The 24379-nt window shown below is 43.1% G+C and overlaps 2 protein-coding genes across 2 annotated transcripts in view; both read left to right on the plus strand.

Annotated features, from left to right (window-relative positions):
* The first annotated feature begins 1805 nt into the window (after window positions 1-1805).
* Window positions 1806-24379, plus strand: part of LPCAT2 (lysophosphatidylcholine acyltransferase 2) — a 30448-nt gene continuing 7874 nt past the window's right edge. Inside the window, exons 1-11 of the mRNA XM_084270244.1 lie at window positions 1806-1919; window positions 7817-7956; window positions 9030-9247; window positions 10538-10650; window positions 13639-13699; window positions 14660-14718; window positions 15995-16029; window positions 17396-17450; window positions 19565-19647; window positions 20136-20261; window positions 21347-21500. Of these exons, the coding sequence (XP_084126370.1) occupies window positions 1812-1919; window positions 7817-7956; window positions 9030-9247; window positions 10538-10650; window positions 13639-13699; window positions 14660-14718; window positions 15995-16029; window positions 17396-17450; window positions 19565-19647; window positions 20136-20261; window positions 21347-21500 (1152 nt within the window). The 5' untranslated portion in view covers window positions 1806-1811. The remainder of the gene's footprint in view (window positions 1920-7816; window positions 7957-9029; window positions 9248-10537; window positions 10651-13638; window positions 13700-14659; window positions 14719-15994; window positions 16030-17395; window positions 17451-19564; window positions 19648-20135; window positions 20262-21346; window positions 21501-24379) is intronic.
* CAPNS2 (calpain small subunit 2) lies at window positions 22985-23823 on the plus strand (the record flags this gene model as incomplete). Its single annotated transcript, XM_084270245.1, has 1 exon — window positions 22985-23823. One exon carries the CDS (start codon window positions 22985-22987, stop codon window positions 23729-23731), a length of 747 nt encoding a protein of 248 aa, XP_084126371.1. The 3' UTR covers window positions 23732-23823.

A 24379-nucleotide genomic window follows, 5' to 3' on the forward strand; every position in this document is an offset into this window, starting at 1 on the left:
ACAGTATCAGGCTAGTGACCAAAAAAAAGCAGACGCAATAGAGGGATACATAAATACTATGTGTTAGCCACAAATTAATCCTTCCTGCCCACAGCACTGGTCAGTCCTCCTAGGGAGTAGTGTTTCCAGTCTGGATACTTGAAGAAAGGTGTGGACTCACTGGAGAAAGGCCAGGGGAAAGCATTAAGAAAGATCAGATCTAGAAACTATGACCGGGAAGATAAAAAAAACTTGCAAACACTATATTGTTTAGTCTAGTGGAGGCTTGAGAGAATCATAACACAAGACAAGCGTGCCAAAAACAGCTGCAAAGAGGAAAGCAAACAGTTCTCATATCCACCAAGAATGGATATAAATTGCAATGAGTAACACTCTGCTCAGATACACAAAAAAAAAAATTGTTTCAAGATATTACCAGAGAAGTGCTGGAACAGGGAAGCCATGGGGGTTTAAGGAGAGCTTGTACAATCATCTGTCAAGAATGCTGGAGACAGAAGTGATATTGCTCCTCTGGAGTTCCCCCCAGCAACTACAATTGTGGCTTGTACAGAGCTCTCCGGTTTTCCAGAGCACACTGCTGGTTACAAGGACTGGCAACCACAGGGAGACCTTGGAAACAAGCCAAAGGAAATCCTACACTCCTCAAGCATCTATTACACTCAGGCTTCAGTTAGCCCAAATATATCATTATGATTACTCCTTAAACACCTGCAGTTGCAAAACACAAACAAACATTAGTTTTAAAATAATTGTTTTATTCATTCAGATTATGTGGAAGCTTTGTGGAAGCAGTCATGTCTAAACTGGAAGCTAAACGAGGAGACATTTATAATTATTTTTGTTACAGCTATATAAACAGTCCAGCAACACAGAGATCAATGTTGTGTTAGGAAGTACCAATGGTTTTGTGTGAAGGACAGATACAGGAAAGGGAAAAGCATCGGAACCAATGTCACCTAAGAGGCTGGGTCCCAGTGTCAGGCCCGCGCTCTGCACAGAGCCTGGCGGCTCGCCCCCACCATAACAGCCGTTTACCCTGTGTTTCCTACAGACAGTCAGGCGAGACTTCTTTTTGGGCTGAAACCAGAAGCAGGGGCGTTCGCGATGGAAGGTGCGTGGCTGGCAGAAGGCTCCGGAGAACGGGGTGGTTCGCAGCACTCCTCTGCTTGAGCCGCCCGGCCCGCCCGCCCTCGGCGGCCCTTGGCACCGCCTGTCCCTGCTCACGGCGCATCCCAGTGCGGGATGAGACCCCGTGCGAACCCAGGCTGCGGCGGATCTCTAGACCTCACCTACTCAAGCCCAGAATCCCCGCGGCAGCTTCCTGCGGTGCGGGAAACGCATCTTTCACCTAGAAACGGCTTCAGCTGTGTACCGTGACTGACTGTGCCTCTTTTCTGCCTCAGGTAACACACCGCTTATGAACAACGCGCCTGCGGTGTGGCGCAGCTGACATCGCCTCAGCGACTGGCAGCGCTCACAGGAGTCCCGCACGGCAACGGTCCGCGCGGAGCAGCGACGGGGCAGGAAGAAGGAGCGGGCTGGGCACCCGGGGCTGCCCGGCAGCGAGCAGGAAGCCTCAGCACCTCCCTCGGGTTTCCGCCCGGCAGCTCCCGCCTCAGCACCGTCCCCTCCCGAGGCGCGCGCCACGGCCGGCCCGGCCCGGCCCGGCCCGCCCTCACCTGCCCCGAGGCGGGGCTGCCCGAGGCGCGCGGGGCCGGCTGAGGTGAGGCAAGGCGAGGCGGGCTGCGCCGCCGCGAGCCCCCCCGGCGGCTCATGCGCAATCGCCCGTGCTGGCGGCGCGCGGCGGGAGCATGGCGCAGCGGGTGCTGCCGCTGCCCAGACAGCAGTCCTTCTACCCGCCCACCATCCCCAACCCCTTCGTCCACCCGGGGCGCCTGAGCGTCAAAGACAAGCTGCGGGTAAGGCTGGCGGCGCGGGCGTGAGAGGGCGCCGGGGCGCGCCCTGCCCGGCGGGCCGGGACCGGGCTGGGGCCGCCCGGCGCTGGGATGCGCATTGGCGCGGCCGGGAGCGCGGCCGGCGGCGGGGAGGCTTGTGGCCCCGGCGCACGCTGGCTGCGCTGCTTTCGCCGCTCCGAGGCAGGGGGTTGTCACCTACGCGGTGTCAAGGTCAGCGGTCGCGCTAGAAGACCTCCTTCCGATGGGGGAACGCGACTGTGTGAAGCGATACCGCGCGGAACTGCCGCCAGCCCCGCCGAACCCGCTCCGTGCCTGTCCGGAGCTGGGCCTGCCCCGCAGCCGGTCCCGGTGCTGACCTCTGAAGGGACAGAGGCAAGCCTGACTCTCAGGAGAACATCCCCAGCGCCTGGCTTTTCCGGGAAAGGGTACTGCCTTCCCGATACGGCACGGTTTGCTTCCTTATCCAGCCTAGCGATAACCAGCAGGAAATGAATTATGCAGATAGTCAAAGGCGAAAAGGTGTTGAGCATAAAGAAGCCCCTGTCTTCTGAAAGGAAGTTCCGCAAGCCATTGCTCCACGGAGCCCGCAAACTGAATGCCTGGTCTACCCACACACAGGCTCCAAACTTCAACTTCTAACACAAGATTTGCAACAAGTTTTGGAAAAGATGTGCACAATGATTGCAGACAGATAATGCGTCGCGGGGTCTGTTTTGACTCTGGTTTGCATCCTGTTTGAATCACAAGAATTAAATATTGTGCATCTATCTGTCAAGTCAGATGCCTCAGCTTTAGATTGAAGATGATGATAACTTCTCTGATATGATAAGCTAAAATAGGAAATAACTTTATACAGTAATCCTGTTTCAGATGCTTACCTTTCTTTAGACTGATTTTAAGCCTGGAGTGGGGCTTATTGCAGTGTGGACACCAAAACAGTATCCTCCGTTCCACTGGGTTACTGACTAGTGTCACTGGGTGAATCAAATGAGGCATCTGAGCCAAATTTGAGTACAGCTCATTTTGAGGACAGCCATCTGAGTACAGCTCGTCTGTGAGCGCACACAAGTCTTACAGGGTACTGTTACCATTAAGAAAGATTTGATTTTTAAAAACATACTTTCCAAAAACTGAGCTGGTGAACCAAACAGGAACTGACATCTCAGTGAGGGCGTCAGCATATAGGTAAACTTACAGCATTTTCTGCTGATTGTCATAAATATCCCAGGCTGATGCGCGACTAAATGTTTTATGTTCATGTAGCTCTTCCTCAAGTTAAAAACAACGTTTGCCCTGAAGGTAGCAGGGTGGAGGAAATGTGAGAAAGCTGAGAAAACTATGTCAAATCCTTTTATCCCCTATTTTTAATCAACAGCCTGAAACACATTTCAAGTGCATCTGAATCTGCAGCTGTAGGCATGAACCCTGAGGTAAAGAAACCAGTCTCTTAATGAGGTTCCAGGAATGGACAGCTTTCTGCACTGGCTGTTCTAGAAGATACACAGACTACTTTCAAAACCTTGCAGCTTGATCCTACAGTTAGCAGTTTAGCCATAATAATAAGTACATCCTATTTTTTCCCTTCAGGAGGAAGGGATGAAAAACGTGCTGTGTCCTAGAGCAAGATACACTCTGTACATAAGTCCACAATGCCCCTGGAAGAAAAAGCACCTGGCTGGGTCCGGGTCTGGTTTTGCTTTGAAGCGAAACTGCAGTAGTCACAGAATTGTGCAGAACACCACAAGAGAGACGACCTTTTTGTATTGTGTGTTGCTCCCTTCTGTTCATTTTCCCATACAGTCACAGACACTAGGATAGTTCCTACTGCCTGCTTTATCCTGTAAACATCTGCTCCTCTCTTGACCAGCACTGCGTTTTGGACCAGCTGGGAGTCAGAGCCTTACCTGACAGTGGTACTATAAACTTTGGAAAAGGGAAGTGTCCCTTCTCTTTCCATTTAAATTGTGTGATGGATCTCCACTCTTGCATGCTAAAGGATTGTTGTCTTATATTCTCCCTAGTCTAAGCTAATCCTTTAACATACAGTGATAAAAACAGATAGAATTTATTCTCTCTGGGAGCTCACAGCTAGATTTTCCTATGTTGATGAACTCAAATGTGAATGGTTGCTGTCCCAGTATGAGTGGAGCTTGAAAGGGAGACAGGCTCCTGTTTGCATTTCACTTGACCAGGCTGTAGCCAGACTGAAAAGCAGAGTAGGAAGACCTTACAAATTTTTGGCACTCCTTGCGCTTCTAATAGTTTCCCAGCCAATCAGATCTTTGTCTTCATAACATAGAACAAAGATCAGTTGTGAGGTCCTAAACATCTGCACATGCCAAACAAGATTTTAAAACAGTTGTGACTGCAGTTCATTGTTGGGACTTTGATTTTAGTTTTACTTCTGTTCATCCTGATCGCTCACTCACCCTCCTGACTTCTGAACTGCAACTGCAAAGCACAAATACTGGTTAAGTCATTACTAGACTCCACTTTCTTCAGTGGATTTATGTACTGGTGAACTACATAATGGCACAGTCAGCACGCTAAAAGCATTATTTTTACCCCTGTGCTTGGAAGCAAGCACCTAGACTGCTTGGCAGAGCTGGACAGACTGTGGATGCTCGTGGAAGACCCTGTCTTGCTACATCTGTGCTGCTTTGGGAGACAGTCCATCTGACCAGTTTCAGACGACAGGAGCTCAGCTGAGTTGGCCTTCCTTCTAGTCCCCAGCCTGTGCTTCTGCTGCTTCCTAGATAACTTGGCAGCAGCTCAAGCTGAACAAAATTTCAAACTGAATTCTGTGGCTTTCAGATAGACCTGCTTTTCCCTTTCGCTGGTTCCTGACATCAGTGACAGTGTAATTCCATGCTTTGCTCAAGAGTCAGTCAGCTGTGGGAGCACAATGTGGACTGCAAGGACTACTGCAGGTGTCCGTAACAGCTGCAGGGACAGGATGTGTGGTTGTTGCAGATACCTTAACTACAAAGTACATGGGTGGTTCCAAATGTGGGAAAAGCCTCTTTGGATGACTCAGAATTATTCTGTCTCTGTGATTACTGTAGACAGAAGCTGGAGTGGCTCTGATCCTACTTAGCAGTTACTAAACTTTGGCCCTCTATGTTATTCTATATGTTTCTCCTATACTTTTTCTTTTCTAGTCTACCTTGACCTTTCTCTTTTCTGTCCTTTTCTTACCCTGCGCTGCAGCTGATGGAGCAGAAACCAATTCTGTCTCATTACACAGTGGCCTAGAAAGCCAATAGCTTGCATCAGCAAATCAGTATCACCTGCACATCTGCCTAAAATAGATTAATGACTTTATTAAAGTTCTGAGGAAAGGATTGTTTTGCTTTTGCTATTGCATCCTTTATTTTTCAGTGTAGGTTAACGCACATATATTCTTTTTTCATAAAGAAAAAAATATTTAAAGTCAAAACACACTGATATATATGGTTATGTTGCCCATTCTGGATGCAGATGAAAAGTTTAACTTGGACTGTGTATCCTAGTCCAAGAGAAGAAGCATACAGAGAAGCAAGACACATCCAATTTGGGGACATGAACAAGAAGCTTGGTTGGTTTAACTCACTACATGTTTTTTTCAGATTCATCACAACTGGGACCAGAGAGAGTGAGGGCAATAGATCTTGAGGGCCAAATCTCTCATACACAGCTACTGAACCCACTTTCTGCAATCCAGAGCAGTCCTTTTGCTGCTGTCCATGAAGTTATGGCTATAATTCCATAGCTAGTGATATACCGCTGTTATATAAAAGAAGGAAATAACTGAAAGTTCATATGTCTCCTGAAAAGCTGCTACAGTGCCACTACAATGGCAGTGCTTACAGAACATAAGCATCAACATTGTGTATTTGCTTCTCATACTCATCCTAATTTACATTGGGCATCCACTACCATCCCTGGTCAGTTGTCACCATGCCTTTCGTAACACAGAGCTGCTGAGTCCCAAAGGCCCAAAATTCCTGTTAATCCTCATGAGTATCACTGATTTTAGAGACAGATCCTCTCCTGAATGAGAGCACACTAAGAGGGCATTATGTGAGGATGGCAGGGATGTAATTGTGATGGAAATAAAATTAGAACCAACCTACTATATCAAGAATTGGATAAATAATGCTCAAAGTTGCTTATATTCCAAACGCACTACAAACACTTGTTCGTATTTTAAAGGGGTAACTTGAAGTCCACAGTGTTGCATACCAATCATACCTCAGGGACGTAAGTTGCAAACTATTTTGTAAAGCTTCCTTCTTACTAAAAGCTTTGCTTTTCCTGTACAGCAAGTAGCCATTGCTAGAAAGCTGGCTAGAAAATCTGATTTTGAGAAAGGAACACTGTTGTTGTAGAATTTCTTTAAAAATAGTAAAGCTTAAAGGATAGTAAGCTCACAACCAGAAGTCAAACTAACATAACTATCCTCCAACAAATTCTTCAGTACTTCTGAGCTGGTGGAGCTGTCAGTTGGTGACTAGCGATGCCCTCTCCTGTGTGTTTTCTAGAAATACAGCACAGATAAAAAATTTTTTTTAAAAAGTACTATGACACTTCTGCTTTGGTGTGTATGTTTGTGCACATACAGAGCTGATCCTCATTGGTGAGTAGTAGCTGAGCTGGAGTAGGCACCAAAGGAGTTGAACCCTTTACCCCTAGGCACCAGGGATGTCAGGCTACGAATTCCACATGCTGACACAGCTCACCTGCCTTCCAGACCTGTGCTTGCTCAATCTGCATAGTGCTGTGTTGCGCCAACCTCCAGGATATAGTTTCTAACTTAATTCACTAGGGTTAAGCAGTTAAGAATTCCTCCTTGCCTTGCCATGTACCACAGCTGTCTGTTAACAACCTTGTGCCAATACACCTGTCTCCCCGAGCTGTGCATGAACAAACACAAGCTATGAATTCCTCAGAGGGTCTGGGAGTGGTGTTTAAGGATTATTTGCAACCAGGGCACGTTAGTGTTTTGCCTTCCCTTTCCTCCACTGCCCTTAAAAACATCTATGAAGAACTGAAGAAGCATTTTGCTGCCTAGCTGGGCTGTCTGTGACCATAGCGGAACTCTCTCAATAATTTCTTCTGCTTCATGGTAAAGCAAGCTAGTAACAGTTTCCTAACTGCAGGGAGGAAAGGGAACTAAGCTTTCTCAATTTACCCTGAAAAATTCAAGGAAGTCCCAGGACTGAGGTTAATACACAAGATGCTTCAAACAAGAGGCAATAAGTTAATCTTCATAATCAGAAGGGTTCTGCTGTGTGTTTACAGCGGGTGGTAAGCAAACCGCTCACTGCCAAAGGCAATGGGCCAAGAGCTTGCTCCACTGGCACTGCAAAGCCTGAACCTTTACCTTAAGCCACAGATTCAGTTCTACTCAAGATTTCATTTTGCTGAAGTCCTGACTAGGGGGAACGAAGTTGAGTTGCATGTGTACCACGCCAGGCAGTAGCAGGGAGGATCACTTGCTGCAATAGTGTGACTAAACACGAGATTTGACTTGGAAAGGGCAAGAGTACATATCAGTCATCTTAATAACCCCACTTGGCTTCTAGACAGGCAGCTACTGACAGGAGGCTCAGAGGTGGGCAGACTCCTCTGGGCTGGTTGTATGCTGCAGACCAACTCTGAGGTAAAGTCAGCAACACTCCTTCTAACAACATGAGGCTGAAAACTCCAGTTCTAGCTGAAGTGGGAACCCAAAAGTGAAAATTAAATACTGCGGCTGACTGACTTCCCCATATGAATCCTGGAATCATGACTGCTTTCCACACAAAATCACATAGCAGTAATGTTAGTATATGTCCATATAATGTGACTACACAGATATCAGTGTCATTACTGTTTATACAATTCCTTAGGGTTTGTTTTCCCCTCTTTTTTCCTAGACTGTTCTTCAGGGGATCATTTTGCTACCCATCCGTGCCATATTCATTACATTCATTTTACTGCTAGCATGGCTGTTTGCATCAATAGCGACCTTCTGTCACCCTGGAAAAGGATCAGTGCCGCTTACAGGATGGAGAAGGTAAAAAGTGACCAATATTTGTGAAAACTCTGTGCTGGGGGTTTTTTGGTTGTCTTTTGTGTTTGTTTTTTTTTTTTAATAACACAAAGCCAGGGCCTAAAGCAGTTTTTTCCTACTGTTACTCCTCTCCTTCTTTGGATTAAAGAGTCATCCTCAGCCAAATCTTTGTTTTATCCATTTAGGTGAAGCAACTTTTTGATGACTGTAGTTTACAATAGTGGAGCATTTTTAAGAGGTAGATTTTGAATTTTCTTGAGGCTAAAACACATTGGTATAAAAATATTTATAGACTATTTGTAAGCCAGGACATTTTAGTAGTAATACTGATAGGAATATTTGAGAAAAGAATCACATTAAGAAAACTATTGGGTAATGTGATATAGTCTGAGTTTCTGTGTAACCTTTGTCGTTCCTGCTGTGCTGTAATTTATGACAAAATTAGATCTGACAGCTCCTCTCAGCTATCTTGCCCTTGAAGGAGTATTTTACAGCCGCCTTTGTGGGTTCTGGGTTTCAGTCAGTCAGCTTCTGACCTCAGAGTAATGAAGTTCCTTCTAGCTGTGACGCATTGCAGCTGCACGCAGGAGGAGACAACACAGGAAATGAATTCTAACAGGGTAAAGAGATTATGGAGATTCCCATGATGGGAACATGTTCCACTAAGGGAACACTGTCATTTAATCTTGTTTAAAACCAAAAGAACAGTATTAGAATTACCCAAGTTCTTACAAAAAGGAGATAGAATCTGCTAATCACCCACCCTCCCCTTGCAACAGCGTTATGCTACAATGCTATAAAATGGGGCAAGAGAACCAGAGTAGGTGGGAGGAGGGATTAGCAAGATGCTGTGCATTGCCTGATCTTTAAAAATATTATCTGCTTTCAACATGAAAAGATAGTGTTCCCTTCCCTGCCCCTACTCACTCCCCTTCAGCCCTATGCTCTCTGGGTGAGCAGTTCTGCTGCCCTGTGGCCGGTGAGAAGCAGGAAATCTCATGTGGGCTTTTCTTTTAAAGTGTAAAAGAAATGCTAACTATAAAATGGATTATTCTTTTTGTGCTTCTGTTTACAAGGAGGATGATCAAGACAACCCTCTCAGGCCTAACTCGTACATTGTTCTTCATAATGGGTTTCCAAGTTAAAGTCAAAGGAAAAGTAGCAAGTCTGCTGGAAGCTCCAATCTTTGTTGCAGCTCCTCATTCAAGCTTTTTTGATGCCATTATTTGTGCCCTAACTGGAATGCCATCAGTAGTGTCCAGAGCAGAGAACCTGTCAAGTCCAGTATTCGGCAGTAAGTATTTCTGAAAAAATGGAATGTTACAAGTCAGCTATTTGACAGGAGGCCAAAGAAGTCTTACCTCTGAAAGCAATTTAGGGGCAGAGGTTTTAAATCCTTAGGTTCCAAGGATAGTGACAGATTATTCCCTGTGACAAATTATTTTTCTAGATTGGTCAAAATTTCTAAAAGTTTCCTCTTTCTTTCCAGCTATGAAAACCAGCATTGCTCCAGATGTGCTGTATACTGAAAGCATTCTTTGTAATTGCTCAGGCTAGAAGCTTTCTGTTAAAATTTCCCTAGCAGGCAGCTTGAGAAATCTGTCTGATTGCTGACTTTTCCCAGCGTGGCACTCAGATGTAGCACACGGGTTAGTGAAGGTCATTTTGAAACACTCCCAAACTACAGCAGTCTGAAGAATACCATAATTCTAACTTTAAGCTTGCAGGCACTGCCACGGGTTTGTTTTTTTGGTTTTTTTTTTTAATGGGAGTCAAACAGGGAAAGAATAAAGAGAAGTTACTCAAAAAGGAAATGCAGAGAATGGAAAAGATCAGATGACTCATGCTTCTATTATTTTCTCATCCTTTTGGCACAAGAAGAATCCCCTTTTGCATTATTACTAGAATTAGCCTGTAGACTTTCTGCTGGCTGTACAGTAACCCAAAGCCAAGGTCAGTGTCAGAAAGTGTACTTGTAGGAAATAATCTAACTGATAATACATTGATCTTCTCTTAAAAGCACAGGAGTGGGACACAGAAGATAATTCTTCTCCAAGTTTCTCATCACATCTCAATATATTGTTCCACACATTCTGATGTAGACTTCTGATTAAATGAGGGGTTGTTTTCCTGTAATTTACACAGAAGCTGTACATGCTTTGTAACAGAAAAGGGATGTCTTACTTCTTTCAGCAGAGACTCAAAACCACCTGCTGGTTGCAGCTTCATGACTGCATGCTCAGTCATGAGTGTGGCCCATGAGCGGAGACCCCACCAGGTCTCTTCCTGAGAACTGACTGGAAATGCTCAATGACAAATAACAGTAATAGTAGTAGAATGTGTTTGGGTGAATTTGGCATGTTTATACCTACTGTAAAGCTCCTCAGCTGGCAATGTCTTCTTTGTCTTCCTGTTTTGTGGAATGAAGATGATAATAACCCTCATCTATTTAGTCTGAAAGTTGTTTGTGCGGAGTCAGTCTCCTAGTATGAGAATAACAAAGTTTTGCTACAAGACAGCCTTGAAGCCATGTGTTTTCTAAGCACTGGTGTCAGACAAATAGAAGCTTTTATCTCTTTCACAGCAATTCTAAGTTCCCTTCAGCCTGTATCAGTTTCTCGTCAAGACCCTGATTCACGGAAGAATACGGTCACCGAGATAACCAAGCGGGCATTATCAAGAGGCCAGTGGCCACAGGTAATAAATATACTACTACTCTTCTCTTGTGTAGTCACATTCCATATTCACTGTGCATCATAATATCTCGAGTGCCCAGTCAAACAGGATTCTGTTGATGTACAAAGATGAAGTCAGCTCTCAGGTGCATGACTGAGAGTCAGCTCTCAGGTGCATAGCTTAGGAAAGGGAGAGGCTGGTTTTCTTGTGACAAATGTGTCAGCTAAAACCCAGCCAGTACCAAGAGCTGTTCCAAAAGCAGATACTTTTGACTTTTACTTCTTCCTATTTAACTCTTAATATACTGTCTTCACTGTAGCAGATGACTTGAATTGGTATATGTGAACCAGCATTCTCAAGCTAGCTCATGCCTGAGAGCCTGCATTGCAAAGCAACAGTTCGGGGAGGAGCAGCTGATGAGATGGGTAACCCAGGCTGCCCAAGCTCTGGCGCAAACAGTACTTAAGCATAAGACACCAATTTACAAGTGGAGAATAGCTGAAGTAGAGCTCGTGATTAGGTGAATAATGCACCAAACCCAAGACTTATAGAGTGGTCTGAATTGGGGAAAGATTTAACCATGGAAGCAAGCATTCCTGATGCTGCACAGTATTTCCCATGGTCATTCCTCAGCAGCAAGCTGCTGTTGCACTTGTAGGCATCAGATGGCTTTCTGTCCTGAAGAGCTATGGAGCAGGCATTCCTCAGGAGAGAGAAGAGCATTGAGGCAGCAACTCTGCTGCTTTTACAACATACAGAGGGCCAGGATGGAAATCCACATCCCTTGGAAAAAGAAATACCTGGAGCAGTTGGGAACGTACTGACATCTAATTTGGTAGTGCCTCTCTGCTTTCTTCTCTTGCACTGACTCTGGTCTCATGTTGCCTTCAGGCACTATGAACACAGTATCATTGCCATACTGCTGGACAAAGATGGTCAGTGATATGAGACCTTTCTCTAAATATATCCGGTGCAGATTTGAATATAAACTCATTGTGTTTTTAATTAGTTATTGATTTCGGTTGTACAAGGGGTAATTTACTCAAAAACTCAAAGAAGTTCACTAGCTAAAGTCACAAGATCTCTTTAGTCACAGTTGGATGCCTCCTAAATGACTCAGAAAAGTTAACTTTCCCTTCACTTTTGTTCCAGTATCTGCTCTTGAGGAAAATTGAAAGGCAAGTGAAAATACAGACTTCAGTTGCAAGTATCTGTCTGAGAGCTAGACCTGAATCTACTGCTCTACTTTCTGCATAGTCTGTGGAAACAGAACATTAATATAGGGAAGACCAACATTTGCCACTTTTTTTGAAATGAATTATCATTATGTTAGCATTTCATGCATCATTTTTACTGAGCAAGCTCACTGCAAAAAGCTTTTTAGTGAGTGTTTAGATTACTTTGACTCATAAATGCATTTTTCTAAGCTGCTGTAAATATTTGTAGAGCCTCCATATTACCCCATTTGTCAGTTTTCTAATACTATGCTTATAAGCTACACTGATGCTTATGATTGGCTAAACTGTTACAGATGAAGTGATTCCAGCAAAGCCCTGGAGGACCCAATCTTTGCTGAAAACAGCATGGGGAGGAAAGGGGAATTCTCTGTACACCAATACTGTACTTGGGACACGAACTAGATATGTATGATGGCATAAATGGTGTGTGAGTCAAGTAATCTGGGAATCTCCAAGTCAGCAGTACAACTGTGGGTGTTGCTGGGTGATTTCCAGATCTGTGCCCTGGCCACACATTCCTCCTACTCTTTTTTTTTTCTTTTTTTTTTTTAGAAACAACCACAAGATGCCTGTCATACCCTCTTCAGCATGCCTGGGCTGCATTCTCTTAGTACAATAGAAAAAGTGGCTTCCTCCTAACCCTCCTAAACACAACAGGCTGGGCAGAACTTGTGCTTATTAATAGCATGACATTCTGATTAGCACTTCTCCCAACCCTTCACCAAAACAAAGGGGAAGGAGGGAGTGATTCCTTACTCTTTGGTCAGTCCCTAATATGTTTTATGGGGCTTGTGACATATGCTAAACAGAAACATACCTATTTCTGTGTCCATAACTTTAGTGAACACTTTCTGATTACAGAATGCATAACTGTAAATGGGTATGTGCAGCTGTCTATCATACCTTAGAACAAACAGCCTGTATCTCTGGGCTGTGATGTAACAATACCTACCCTCTTTCATCTAGCCTTGACCTGTTTGTTCAGACAGAAGTGGGGGCACACATTGAACAATCTTTTGATCCAGACCAGTTCTTGTGCTGAGGTTTTTTTTTGAATGCTGCTTATGATCCTATAGCGATATGAAAAACACAGAGCTTCCTTGTGTTCCATAGGGGGTTGGATTCAGCTCACTGCACATCTAATCTCGTTACCTTTCAGCCACTAATTCAGAAATCTTCTGGGTATTTGGTGTGTCTCAACCATTCAGGTTCAGAGGCTGTGAGTGGTGTGCAATGCCTTCAGAGAGCTGCATCACAGATGCACACACTCACTTTGCCTTTTGCTGCTACCCCTCAGGCTGTGATCTCCCTGTCACAGCCGGCATCTCGACTCACACTGATAGCATCTGTGCCTGTAAACACTCAAGTACCTTCTGCACTAAGTGTCAGCCCAGACCCTTGATGTTTATACACCCAGCAGTTCAACAGGGAGCTGCAGAGGAGCAATTCTCATATCATTACCAACACTAAACATTTCAAGTGAAACACTTAAAGCCTTTTGTATCATATTTCTGCACTGATAAAGGCCTTTCCCCAGAACTGCTCTCTTACAAAGCCCTTGTTGCCAAATCTAGCTGTATCAGGTTAGTATTACTGTGAGCATCCTTCACTTATTTGTTCATTTCCTTTTGAAATAGTAACGGTATTCTTGTGCTGCAATGTAACATGTCACAGAGCTTGCGTATAAGTCAGCCTGTATGTAACTAATGCCAAAGTATAATCTTTTCATGAAATGTGTGTATACATGTATTTCTTTCTCTCTAAATCCAAGATACTGATTTTCCCAGAAGGCACCTGCACAAACCGCTCTTGCCTGATCACGTTTAAACAAGGTGAGAGATTCTGTCGCATTGTTGTTAGAAAATAACCTATGAAATATTAATGTGGTTGTACTAGTAAGGCCTGTAACGTCTGCAGGTACATCATCCACAACAGCACTGCAGGAATGGCTTACAGAAGTACAGTTTCAGTGGCTCTAAACCCACTATTTTATACTAGTCAGGGGGTTTTTTAGAGTTTTAGTAGGATGAAAACACCTACGATTTATACTGTTAGTTGGTTGGATTTTCTTCATGGTACCATTTTCATCTAGTTTATTTACCCAGAAACTTGACTGCAGTTATTGGAAACACTACCACAGTAGATGCTACTTATGATATTCTTTCAGCTCAACTTACAGCCATGCCATCTTAGATTCCTGTAAATTTTGCTATGCAGACTTGGCAACCAAGTTACAAAACCTCTTTGCATAGTGGTTTGCAAAGCAGGCCAGTAGATTAGTTATAACATAGAAAGGTACTTGATAGCATCAGTGTTGTGTTCTGCTTCAGCTAAAACCATATTGCTCTACTTTCTTACTGTTGTACAGTGAGTGATAAAGTTAAAAAAACGGTGCTGTATGCCTATCACTTATTAAGGTGATCAGGACAGAGGAAGATTCAGGAAGTACTCAACAGTGTTGTGAGCATCTAATAATTTGAAAGTGATGCAAATCAATGGGGAGATAATACACAGAAAATTACTTTGAATGGTCCAGGAATCTTAGGCAGCTTTCTCCTCCTTGAAATGGAGACCAAAGCTTTTCTGTCCTGACATCTTGCTAGTTGTGCTGCTGATTTAAAAATAAAACCAAAACTCAACACCCTGTAAAAAAACCCAAAACAAAAACCCCCTGCTTCCCACTGTTCTCACCCTTTTAAAAACTTGTCCTTCCAGATACTGTATCTTACATGAAACTCCCAACTGCTGTATTAAGCTTAATCTTAACAATCAATTCCAATTTGTGATTGCAGGTGCCTTTGTTCCACGGGTCCCTGTACAACCTGTGCTGCTCCGGTACCCCAACAAGCTGGTAAGCAGAACATTCTTCTGTCACTGCCTACTAAAACGGAAGGCAAAACCCTGGCTTAAACCGTACCTGTGACAAACGTTTTCTATTGTCACTGGAGTATGGAGTTTCCTGAGCTTTAGCATTGGAGAGCTCCTGGAAGCAGCCAGGCTTCCCAAGTGTCACTGTGGTGTAGATGCTGTTGTGATTGTGAAAACCTTACCGCTGGGTTTCTTAGCTAGAGCACAAGAGGCAGAATGGGAAGGCACTGCAGCGGAAGCTCGGTACTTGCTGGAAAACCACAGAGACTGTACTGCGAAGCCTAAAATGCACTCAACTTCCCTTCCAGTCACTTTTTGTTTAAGCTCAAGATACTCTTACCACAAAGGCGCTTGCAGAGGTTCAGAACAAAAGGAGAGCTGAGCCGGGCAGTGTCTCCAACTCCCCCTCCTTTAGGCGCCTCAGGAGGGCAGCTTTGCAGATGGCTCTTTTCTTGCAACCTTCCATTGTTTTGCTGAGTAAATGTTTATGCTTTCTGCCAAGGACAGGGGTAGAGACAGACAGCTCTGCTACACTGACAGGTGTAATGCTGGGACATAAGTACAGCAACTTGCTAGCTTCTTAAAATTACCTGGTCACCCAATAAATCCTGAAAAGACCAAGCTTTCATTCATAATAGTATTTCAGATGAAAAACAAGTGATTGTTATTGCTGTAACTTACAAGGATTCCTTAGCAAAGTCCTTTTACAGATCAATTTCAAAACAGTTCAGTGACCCACTAAAGGGGATTGGTACTGTATTTCACTGAGAGGATTTAAGGATCTGCAGTATACACTGTGAAGATTTTATATAGGAAGTAATAAACACAGAATAAGAAAAAAGCAAAGCAGAAAAAAAAAAAAAAAAAGAAAAAGCAGGGTAGATTACCTGGGCAGAAAAGTCCTTAAATCTAAACCAAACATATTTATGAGAGTGCTGTTCTAAAGGCACTGGAGAAGTCCTCTAGAAAAGTCTTACTAGATTTTTTTTCCTATTTGTTTGGATCAGAATGATTTAAAATATTTAAGTAACGACACGAATTTTATTCCCAATTGTCGATATTATCAAAATTCTGCCATTCTTGTTTCAGTATTTTTAAAGCAAGGGATCCTAGTCACCTTGACACCTTTATTTTCACTACAGGACTGACAATAAAACCATCATCTGTTTTTGCTAAACTTGTGCCTGTTTTATATTTTAACTGCTCTCTAACTTCCATCTGATTTTGTCATACATTTCTGTGTTTTGGTTTTTCCCTAGGATACTGTGACCTGGACATGGCAGGGTTATTCACTGTAAGTTTCTTAATCCTACTGAAAATTACATATAGAATTTTTTCCCTCTTGTTAAACATTCTGCCAAACAGATTCAACTAAGCCAAGACACATGTTCTTCTAGATCTGTTTTTATGAGGGGCAAGTGCTCGGGGAAGAGTGAAAAGGAGCTGTGTCATCAGTTATGAGAGATGGTATAGGAATAGGTGAAGAAAGAAATTAAATCAGAGGTATTCATGTGGAAGGGAGGAGGCTGCCCATTCCCTAAAAATTAAGAACAGCTCTAAGCCTGGTGGCTGGATGATGGAGGCTCAAATCCAAACCGGTGAGATGATAAAGGGAACAGCTTGGCAAAATAGTGTGAGAAGATGGGAAAGATGGGTTAGAATCTAGAGATTCTTAACAAAAGTTACTGGAACTGGGAAAAAAAAAACTGCCCCAGACAAACCTGCAATAACAAAATGCAGAACTATCATGTTCTTTGTAAAACTTCCTGGATATTGTGGCCAGGATGGGACAGGACCAGTCTCCTTCTCAGAAATCTCCTGACCCAGTTTCTGCTTTCACTTAGTACTTCTTTCTTAGTTTTGAGCCTCATTGGGTACAACATCTAGTATTATGTGTTAGAAAACCAATCCTGCACAAAGTAAAAGGAGTCCCTTAGTTTGTCTGGCTTTTCCTTTTCTCCCTTTTATTTTGTCCAAAGCAAGAATGGAAGAGACTGCTTGAAGGTTTTCTGTTAGAATTTACCTGATTTAAAGAGCAAATGTGCATCTCTGCTTAAAAATTAAAGTGACAAGAACAAGTCAGAAGTGGAAGTGACGATGCTTACCCTCTTTCACAGTTTTTTCCCCCCTCCCAACCTATTGATACTAAAATTGGTGACTTTTTCTAAAAGCACTGAAGATGCTGAGCATACTGACACTTCATGAACACATTTGTGTAAGCACTACTATAATTTGCAAAATGGCTAGCCAATACTAACAAATCCTTGGCTCTGTTCAGCAGAAGCAAGTTACTGGTCCTGTTTTGCAGTTGAGAGAATAAAAGTTAAAGCTGCCTCTCAGAATCAAAGCTGTAAAATCCCATATGTATTCACCTCTTTAAAGAGACAGTAACATGCACGCATTTTGCTGGCCATGGAAGCGTACAGTACTGTTAATATACATGGCAACAGGTTGCCTGCCCAGGGAGCAAGCAGCAGGTAGAGGCAGAAGCCCTGAAGAAAGCAGTATTTCAGGGACCTGCATTGCGAGGTACTTAAGAACGGTATTATCCAGTATTGGCTGTGTCTTTGTTGATGCTTTACAAAATTTTATCTATTGACATGCAAATACCTTGTTTTTAAACAAATGTGGTTTTCTTCCTCTTTCTTTCTTCCTTGCAGAAAAGAGCTGTGCCTAATGACCCTGTGCCAGCTCTTCACAAGAGTAGAAGTTGAGGTAAGAATTACCAATATTTTTGGACTCAGATTCGTTTGTACTAAGATTCTTTAACATAAATGCTTTATTCACATTATTAGTTGCTGTTAGTGAGCAATAAACAAATGTCTCAGCAACCAGACCAGAATCTTGGCAAATAGTATGTTTAGATTTGTTGTCCATATTTGTTGTCCATATTAATCTCACGAGTTCCTAAAAGAAAGCTGTCAGAAATGCCTTTATTTTTAAAGCACTGTTAGCTTTGCTAACTGTCACCACATTTTACTGATGCTTAAACTAAGAATTATAACATGTTCTATTAAAGGTAATAACAACTCTCCTTTCCCACTTTCCCATTTCCCTGCTTCCTTCACAGTACCCTTGTAGTCATCATCTTCCCAGACTGAACTATAAAGGGTTTCTGCAACTAGGAGCTTGCATTGGGGAGAAAGCTGAGCCTTGTATAATGAACCTGTTCCCTTGATCATTGTAATCAGCTGCACGGTGCAAAGACAGATGAATGTCAACTGAGGCAACGTGCACACCTCACAGTATCAGTACACCAACTGCTCCCTGTCAAAAAGTCAGCATTTAAAACACAGTAGTGAGGAGCCAGGTAGCTGAGGTGCCATCACTTGAAGTGTTCTACTTCACATTCCTTACCAGACCACGGAGCATTGTCAGTGTGGACTAAACTGTTTTAGGGCCCAGAGGAATGGGAAGAATCCAGGCAGGTTTTGCTGTTTATTAGCAAAACACAGAATTCAGTACAGTCGTGCAAAGCTTTGTGAATACAACCAGTGTTGCTACCACTAACAATCAGCAGCATTGTCTTTGTTGTGAAATGGTGACATTCATCTTAAGGGATCACCTTGTTGCTGTATAGCACGTGCAGTAGGCACATATTTACAGAAGGTATACTGAAGAGCTAATGCTCCTGATGGCTTTCTACAGAAGGGCATATCCATTTAATTTATAGTAGCAGGAACAAGAAATAGTTAACATAGCCCTTTGAGTAGGATTCCATAAAAATAAAGCTGAAAAGACTCTTCAGGATAAATGGGTAACTCATTTATATGGGAGAGTTACCACTGCAGTACCAGCAACCTCAGTGTAACCACAGAAACATACTGACACATAATGAGCAGCTGTGTCTTCCAGTAAGCCAGGAGAAACACCTTAGAGTTATTCTAGAATTGCTGCGTTCTGCGATTTAAGGGCAAGATGTGGGGTGGGGAGTAGCAGAATTGAGATAAGTAGCCGTCACTGAGAAAAGGCATGGCTAACACACCTGAAAACAAACTCTGTAGACTGAAGCAGAACAAACAGGATACTCCTACACACACACTACTTTGTGAAAATCCAAATGCTGATTCATGCCATGTTAGGTAACAGTTCCTCTGCAGTGCATTTTTAGTGTAATGCTACTTCAACTTCTTGTGTATTAACACTGCATAAATCCTCAACAGTAAACACTGCAGTTTAGAGATCTGAGTTGTTTTCTAGATTTGGGAGGAAAGGGAGTAGTTTTGTTGGGATCTTTTACACTCTGAATGGACTTCCAAGACTTTACAGTTACTTGCATCCTGTTAGGGTTCTACTTACAATTCAGAACTGATGCCTTAACATTTTCATCATGGAGGGTAAACTTAAAAGAAACTTATCAGTCAGATCCTGACAGACACAATTAACAGGTACAAGGTGGGACTGCAGTGTGTGTTTAAAAACATACATCTTTCATACATTATTCAACTATATAACATCACCTACAAAGGATCTTTCAAAAGGAGCGTACAGTATTTCTGATTCACATTCCTAGCAATGTAGCATTTAATTTTGTAACTAAGTATGCGTTCATTATACCTTCTTTCTTTTGGGGTTTGATTAGTCATATTAAACCTGCTTCTACTACTCTTGTGAGAGGTAGTTTTGGCCTAAATCTCACATGTAGGTGTGTAGGGCTCAGGCAGAGGAGCTGGAATGGTTTCTAAGGCAGCTGAGACCTCTAGTGTCCGGTTCCTTCATTGCACGGCTAAATTTTTCCTCCTGCTTTTCCCCTACCCCAAACAATAAGAAATTATTCATGTTGCTAATAAAGTGAGTATTGAATTGATTGGATAACTCATCTCTTCCAGTTTCTGCCTGTTCATGTTCCCACTGAGGAAGAAAAGAATGATCCCATTCTTTTTGCCAACAGAGTCCGACAAACCATGGCAACGTATGTAATCAGTCATGAATAAAGTCTTTGAGAACTTTTATATCCAGAAATTCCATACACGTCCTAGCCATAAAGTACTGTTTAGTCAAGTCCTAGATACTGGTCTAGATTTTCACTAAGATGGGTCAAATTCCTACACTTAAAGCACCCTGATTGTTTTTACATGGAGCATAAAGACGATTGTCTTACACTGGAACACAGTATGTTCAATTCCTGGAAAGCTGGGATAAATTGCTCCATTACTTTCTTGGCAAAACTAATTGGGTGGTTTATTCTTTGAAGTTACTGGGCTGCAAACATCATGACACTGCCATAATGCAGTTTCCCAGTATGGTTTCACAACCTGGAACATATTGCTTTATCCTACTTGCAGCAGTGCAGGAATGAATTAGCATTTGCTTTGTGTATTAGCAGAAAAGCCAAACTGAGACAAAGAAGTAATTTTAATATAAGAAACTGAATTTTCTTTTTCCTTAACTTTCTTTCAGTGCTTTGAATGTGCCAGTCACTGATCACACTTTTGAAGACTGCAGGTTGATGATTTCAGCTGGACAGCTGACGTTACCCATGGAAGCTGGGCTGGTGGAGTTCACCAAAATTAGCAAGAAACTCAAGTAAGAGAAGTTGAGCTCTTGGCAGTGCTGCATGTGCTGATGGCCATCTACAAAGGGCTAAATTACCTGATGACCAACTTGGCCACATGTAATGTAGTGAATTTATGTATACAACTTACATACATACACTATATGCAAACCAGAGATGAGGAAATCCCAGTAGGAACTAATTACAAATAATTCTTGTAAGCACTGTTACAAGAGCAAAAATGCATTTATCTAATCTTTTATGTGTTTGTCTCACCAAAAGACAAGGAAGGTAAAGCAATAGCTATTTTAGGCACTTGATGGGAATCATGATGCCCTATTTAAGTTGCTTTTGGGGAGATGCAAGGACAGAGTTTGGTAGGAAGTAAAAAAACCTTTTTTTCCAGCCTGAGACTTCAGCCAGTGGTTTAGTGTTGTTAGCTATATTGTGCAGCCATGTTTCACAAGTGGTGTTGACGTATCTGTCTGGATAGAAGTGAACCTGAGGACTGAACCACTTAATCATACAGTAACAGCTGACCTGGCATGGCTCTGGTCAAACCTGAAGTATGCGCAGTGAATTTTCATTTATTACTTATGCTCTGTATCCATCTCTAGAACTCTGGAACATTCTTCAGTGGTTAACGTGGCAATCCTCTTATATTTCTGCAGAAATCAGATACTTCTCAGTCTGTAGCAATACTGACATGTGGGTAGAGTTAGCTCATAGAACTGAGATTATTCCATTCTGCTAAGGAAACACTCACCCTGGAGCACAATGCAGCAAAATAATGCTCCCCCTAAACTTACGGTAATGGGAAGCTCTCTGCTAGGCTAGCCTGGAGACTGGACAGACAATTCTAGGTTTGGGAAGCAAGGAAGGCTGATACACTCAAGCAGAGAATTGCCTGCTTTTAATATTAATAACTGGGGGTAGCAGTCCTTAACTACTGATTTCATATAAAATACCAGGATGGAAGTAAAGTATTTCTAATGCTGCACACATGTGGCCTGTTTGGCTATTTTTTGTCTTTGAACACTGTAATAACTCCTCCTGAAATTCCATCTGTCCAAGATCTGCTGTATAGAAATATCTCCTCTCCCTCATGTTTGCATAGCCTAAAATGGAATCATGTCAGAGAGCAGCTGGATACCTTTGCTGCTATTGCGAGTGCTTCCAAAGGGGGAAGAATTGGAATCGAGGAGTTTGCAGAGTACTTGAAGCTGCCTATTTCAGATGTCCTCAAAGAGCTTTTCCTACTCTTCGACAGGGTGAGTATTTGGTTAACCACCTTGTTGACAGTGTTTTCTTAAAATCTGTATCCCAGAAGGATATTTCATTCATTACGTCCACCTTAGTCAATGCTTCTTGATTAGCAATTCCATTGGCAAGATAGGTGACTCTTGCGGTTTCTGTCTTGAGTTTTGATGGAAAAAGGTTGGTCACTTTGTACTTTGAGATGACAGCCATCTGTCTAAGTTGCTGCACCACCACCAGATGGTAATTTTAATGCCCAAGTATTTCCTTCTGCCTACCCCAGATTTTGAGCTTATGTACCCACACTCTGACAGCTTAATTAACCGATGTAATTCTAAGTAGGCAGTTTAAGGCAGATTCAAGCAGATTGGAGTGTAAGTTCCTGCTGTGTTTGTGAAGGGTGCTGTTAGACATTATAAGGACCCCTCTTGCCTCTCTCCAGCCATAAAGAAGACTCAGTGAAAATGTGATTATTTAGGCTTTCCCCCATAGTCACTGGTGACCTCCCCCATTTTCTGCTTCTCTCTGAAGATGAGAAAAAGTACTCTGTGGATGTGCCCCTCTGACTAACCAGAAGCATCAGTGACTAGAGTGTGGCATAGAATTCATCTTACTTCTAGGTATCCAGTACATGCTACAGTGCAAGCAGCATCCTGTACTACAAGTGCTTATGAACTGGAGTTTGTTTCTTACCATAGAGCTCCTCCAGCTCAGCATCGCTCCTCCTGATCAAGGTGGCTTTAGCAGTGCACCTGTCCTTGGGAGGTTGTTGGCTTGTATATGCTGTTAAACTGTTCCAGGGGTTTTTCAGATTAAAGAAATCTCTAAAATAGAGAAGAGTCAAACATGTTTCCTTAATTGCTGAATGCACTGAAGCTTTAGCACAGCTAGGGACATTCTTCATTCTTGTCTCTCCATCTTGGACCCATGAACATGTAGTCCAGGCCCCGAAGCACAAGTAGAAATACATTATGGCAACCAAAATAAGTAAGGGCGATCAAGACCCCTTTCGTTTTCCCTATGTGGCACAACATCAGTGACTAAAATTAGCAGCGTAATGCTCAACTCGCCAAAAAGTGGAAGGCATAAAGGACTGCAAGGACAGGACTCCAGTAAGCTTTCACTGCATTCATCTCTAAGGAACAGCTAAGGAACAGCCACACCAACATGGCAGGGCTCTTTGCAAATTGCTGTAATTATGCACACAGGTATTTTGAGACTTCTGCTCTGCAGCTTTCAGCCTCATTGTTTGTTTTTTTTTTCTAAAAAGATTCCTCAAATCACATAAAGCTAACTATGCAGAAGAAACACTGGGGTGTCAACAACTGGCAGAAACTACTGCCAGATGGCTGGCAGCTAGAGACGTGCACAGGCACGGTGAAGTCTTAAGCACGCAGATAAGCTGTGTTTTGCCCACGCCCAGCTCAGACACAACACAGCTTCAGAGGGCTACAGAAGCACTGGATCTCTGAGTTACTCCCTTCAAAAAGTCTTCGTGATGTTCCTCGCTAAAGCTTTGCTGAGTGGAGGAAGTGGTAGTGGTCGTGGAGGAAGCCTTGCACGTGGCCTTGGAGGTCTCCTAACAGGAGGTGGACATGGAGGGAATCTTGGAGGACTTGTTGGAGGTCTTGTCAATCTTATAAGTGAAGCAGCAGCTCAGTACAACCCAGAACCACCTCCACCTCCTCACAATCGTTTTACAAATGTGGAAGCTTACGAGAGTGAGGAGATCAGACAGTTTCGTCGTCTTTTTGCCCAGCTGGCTGGAGATGATATGGAAGTGTCTGCCACAGAGCTAAGGGACATCCTGAACAAAGTTGTTGCCAGACATCAAGACCTGAAGACAGATGGCTTCAGCTTAGACACATGCCGTAGCATGGTAGCTGTCATGGACAGTGATACAAATGGCAAACTGGGCTTTGAAGAGTTTAAGTATCTGTGGAACAACATCAAGAAATGGCAGAGCGTGTACAAGCAGTATGATACTGATCAGTCGGGCACTGTTGGGAGAGCTCAGCTGCCACACGCCTTGAAGGCTGCAGGGTTCCACCTGAACGAACAGCTCAGCCAGGTAATCGTGCGCAGGTATGCCGATGATGATGGTAGTATGGATTTCAACAACTTCATCAGCTGCTTGGTACGCATGGACAGCATGTTCCGGGTCTTCAAGTCCCTGGACCAAGATGGAGATGGGAAGATCAAAGTGACCATTGAAGACTGGCTGCAGCTGACCATGTATTCGTGAAGGCATTGCAGAGCAGAATAAGCTTTGTCTGGAAGATGTATGTGGAAGACTACGGTGCTGTACTAGAGAACTGTAGCGTTTTCCTTGTTCTAAGGCAGGTGTAGCTAGTGGTATATATATCTCTCAGCTGAAAGTGGTGTGACTCCTTTTGTGCATGTATTAGGCTGCTTTTCTGAAGGGTCTGTGTAGGTTGTCAGATGGAAAGCTGCGTAAGTCTGTCTCTCTGGGAAACTCTCTCCAGACTCTGAAGTGAGGGAATATGTTGAAGGATCAAAGTGTAGTTATTTTTTCCCATAGACAGGCTTGTATATGAGTATAACTGTTATATAAAAAGCTCTTAAGTTTGGTGTTGATGTTCCTGTTCTGATTTGTCAGCGTTCTCTAAGCTGGAATAAAGCTCTGTTTGCCTTAAGGCAATCACTGTGAGAGTCGTGCAGTAATTCCTAACAAGGGGAAAAACACGGGAGTTGCAATAACTCTGATGATCAATGAATTTACATAACCGTATTTAATTTCCTTCCTACTTCTGCTTTTTCATGCTTGTCTGCTGAAGCAAAACCTGGGTGGTATTGTCAGTTTTACCTGCTGGCCAGGACAAAATTGAAGACTTACGTAAAGCTACATTTACAACCTTTTTCTCCTTCCCAC

Source organism: Gallinula chloropus (assembly GCF_964237585.1).
Source record: "Gallinula chloropus genome assembly, chromosome: 13".
Classification (NCBI taxonomy): domain Eukaryota; kingdom Metazoa; phylum Chordata; class Aves; order Gruiformes; family Rallidae; genus Gallinula; species Gallinula chloropus.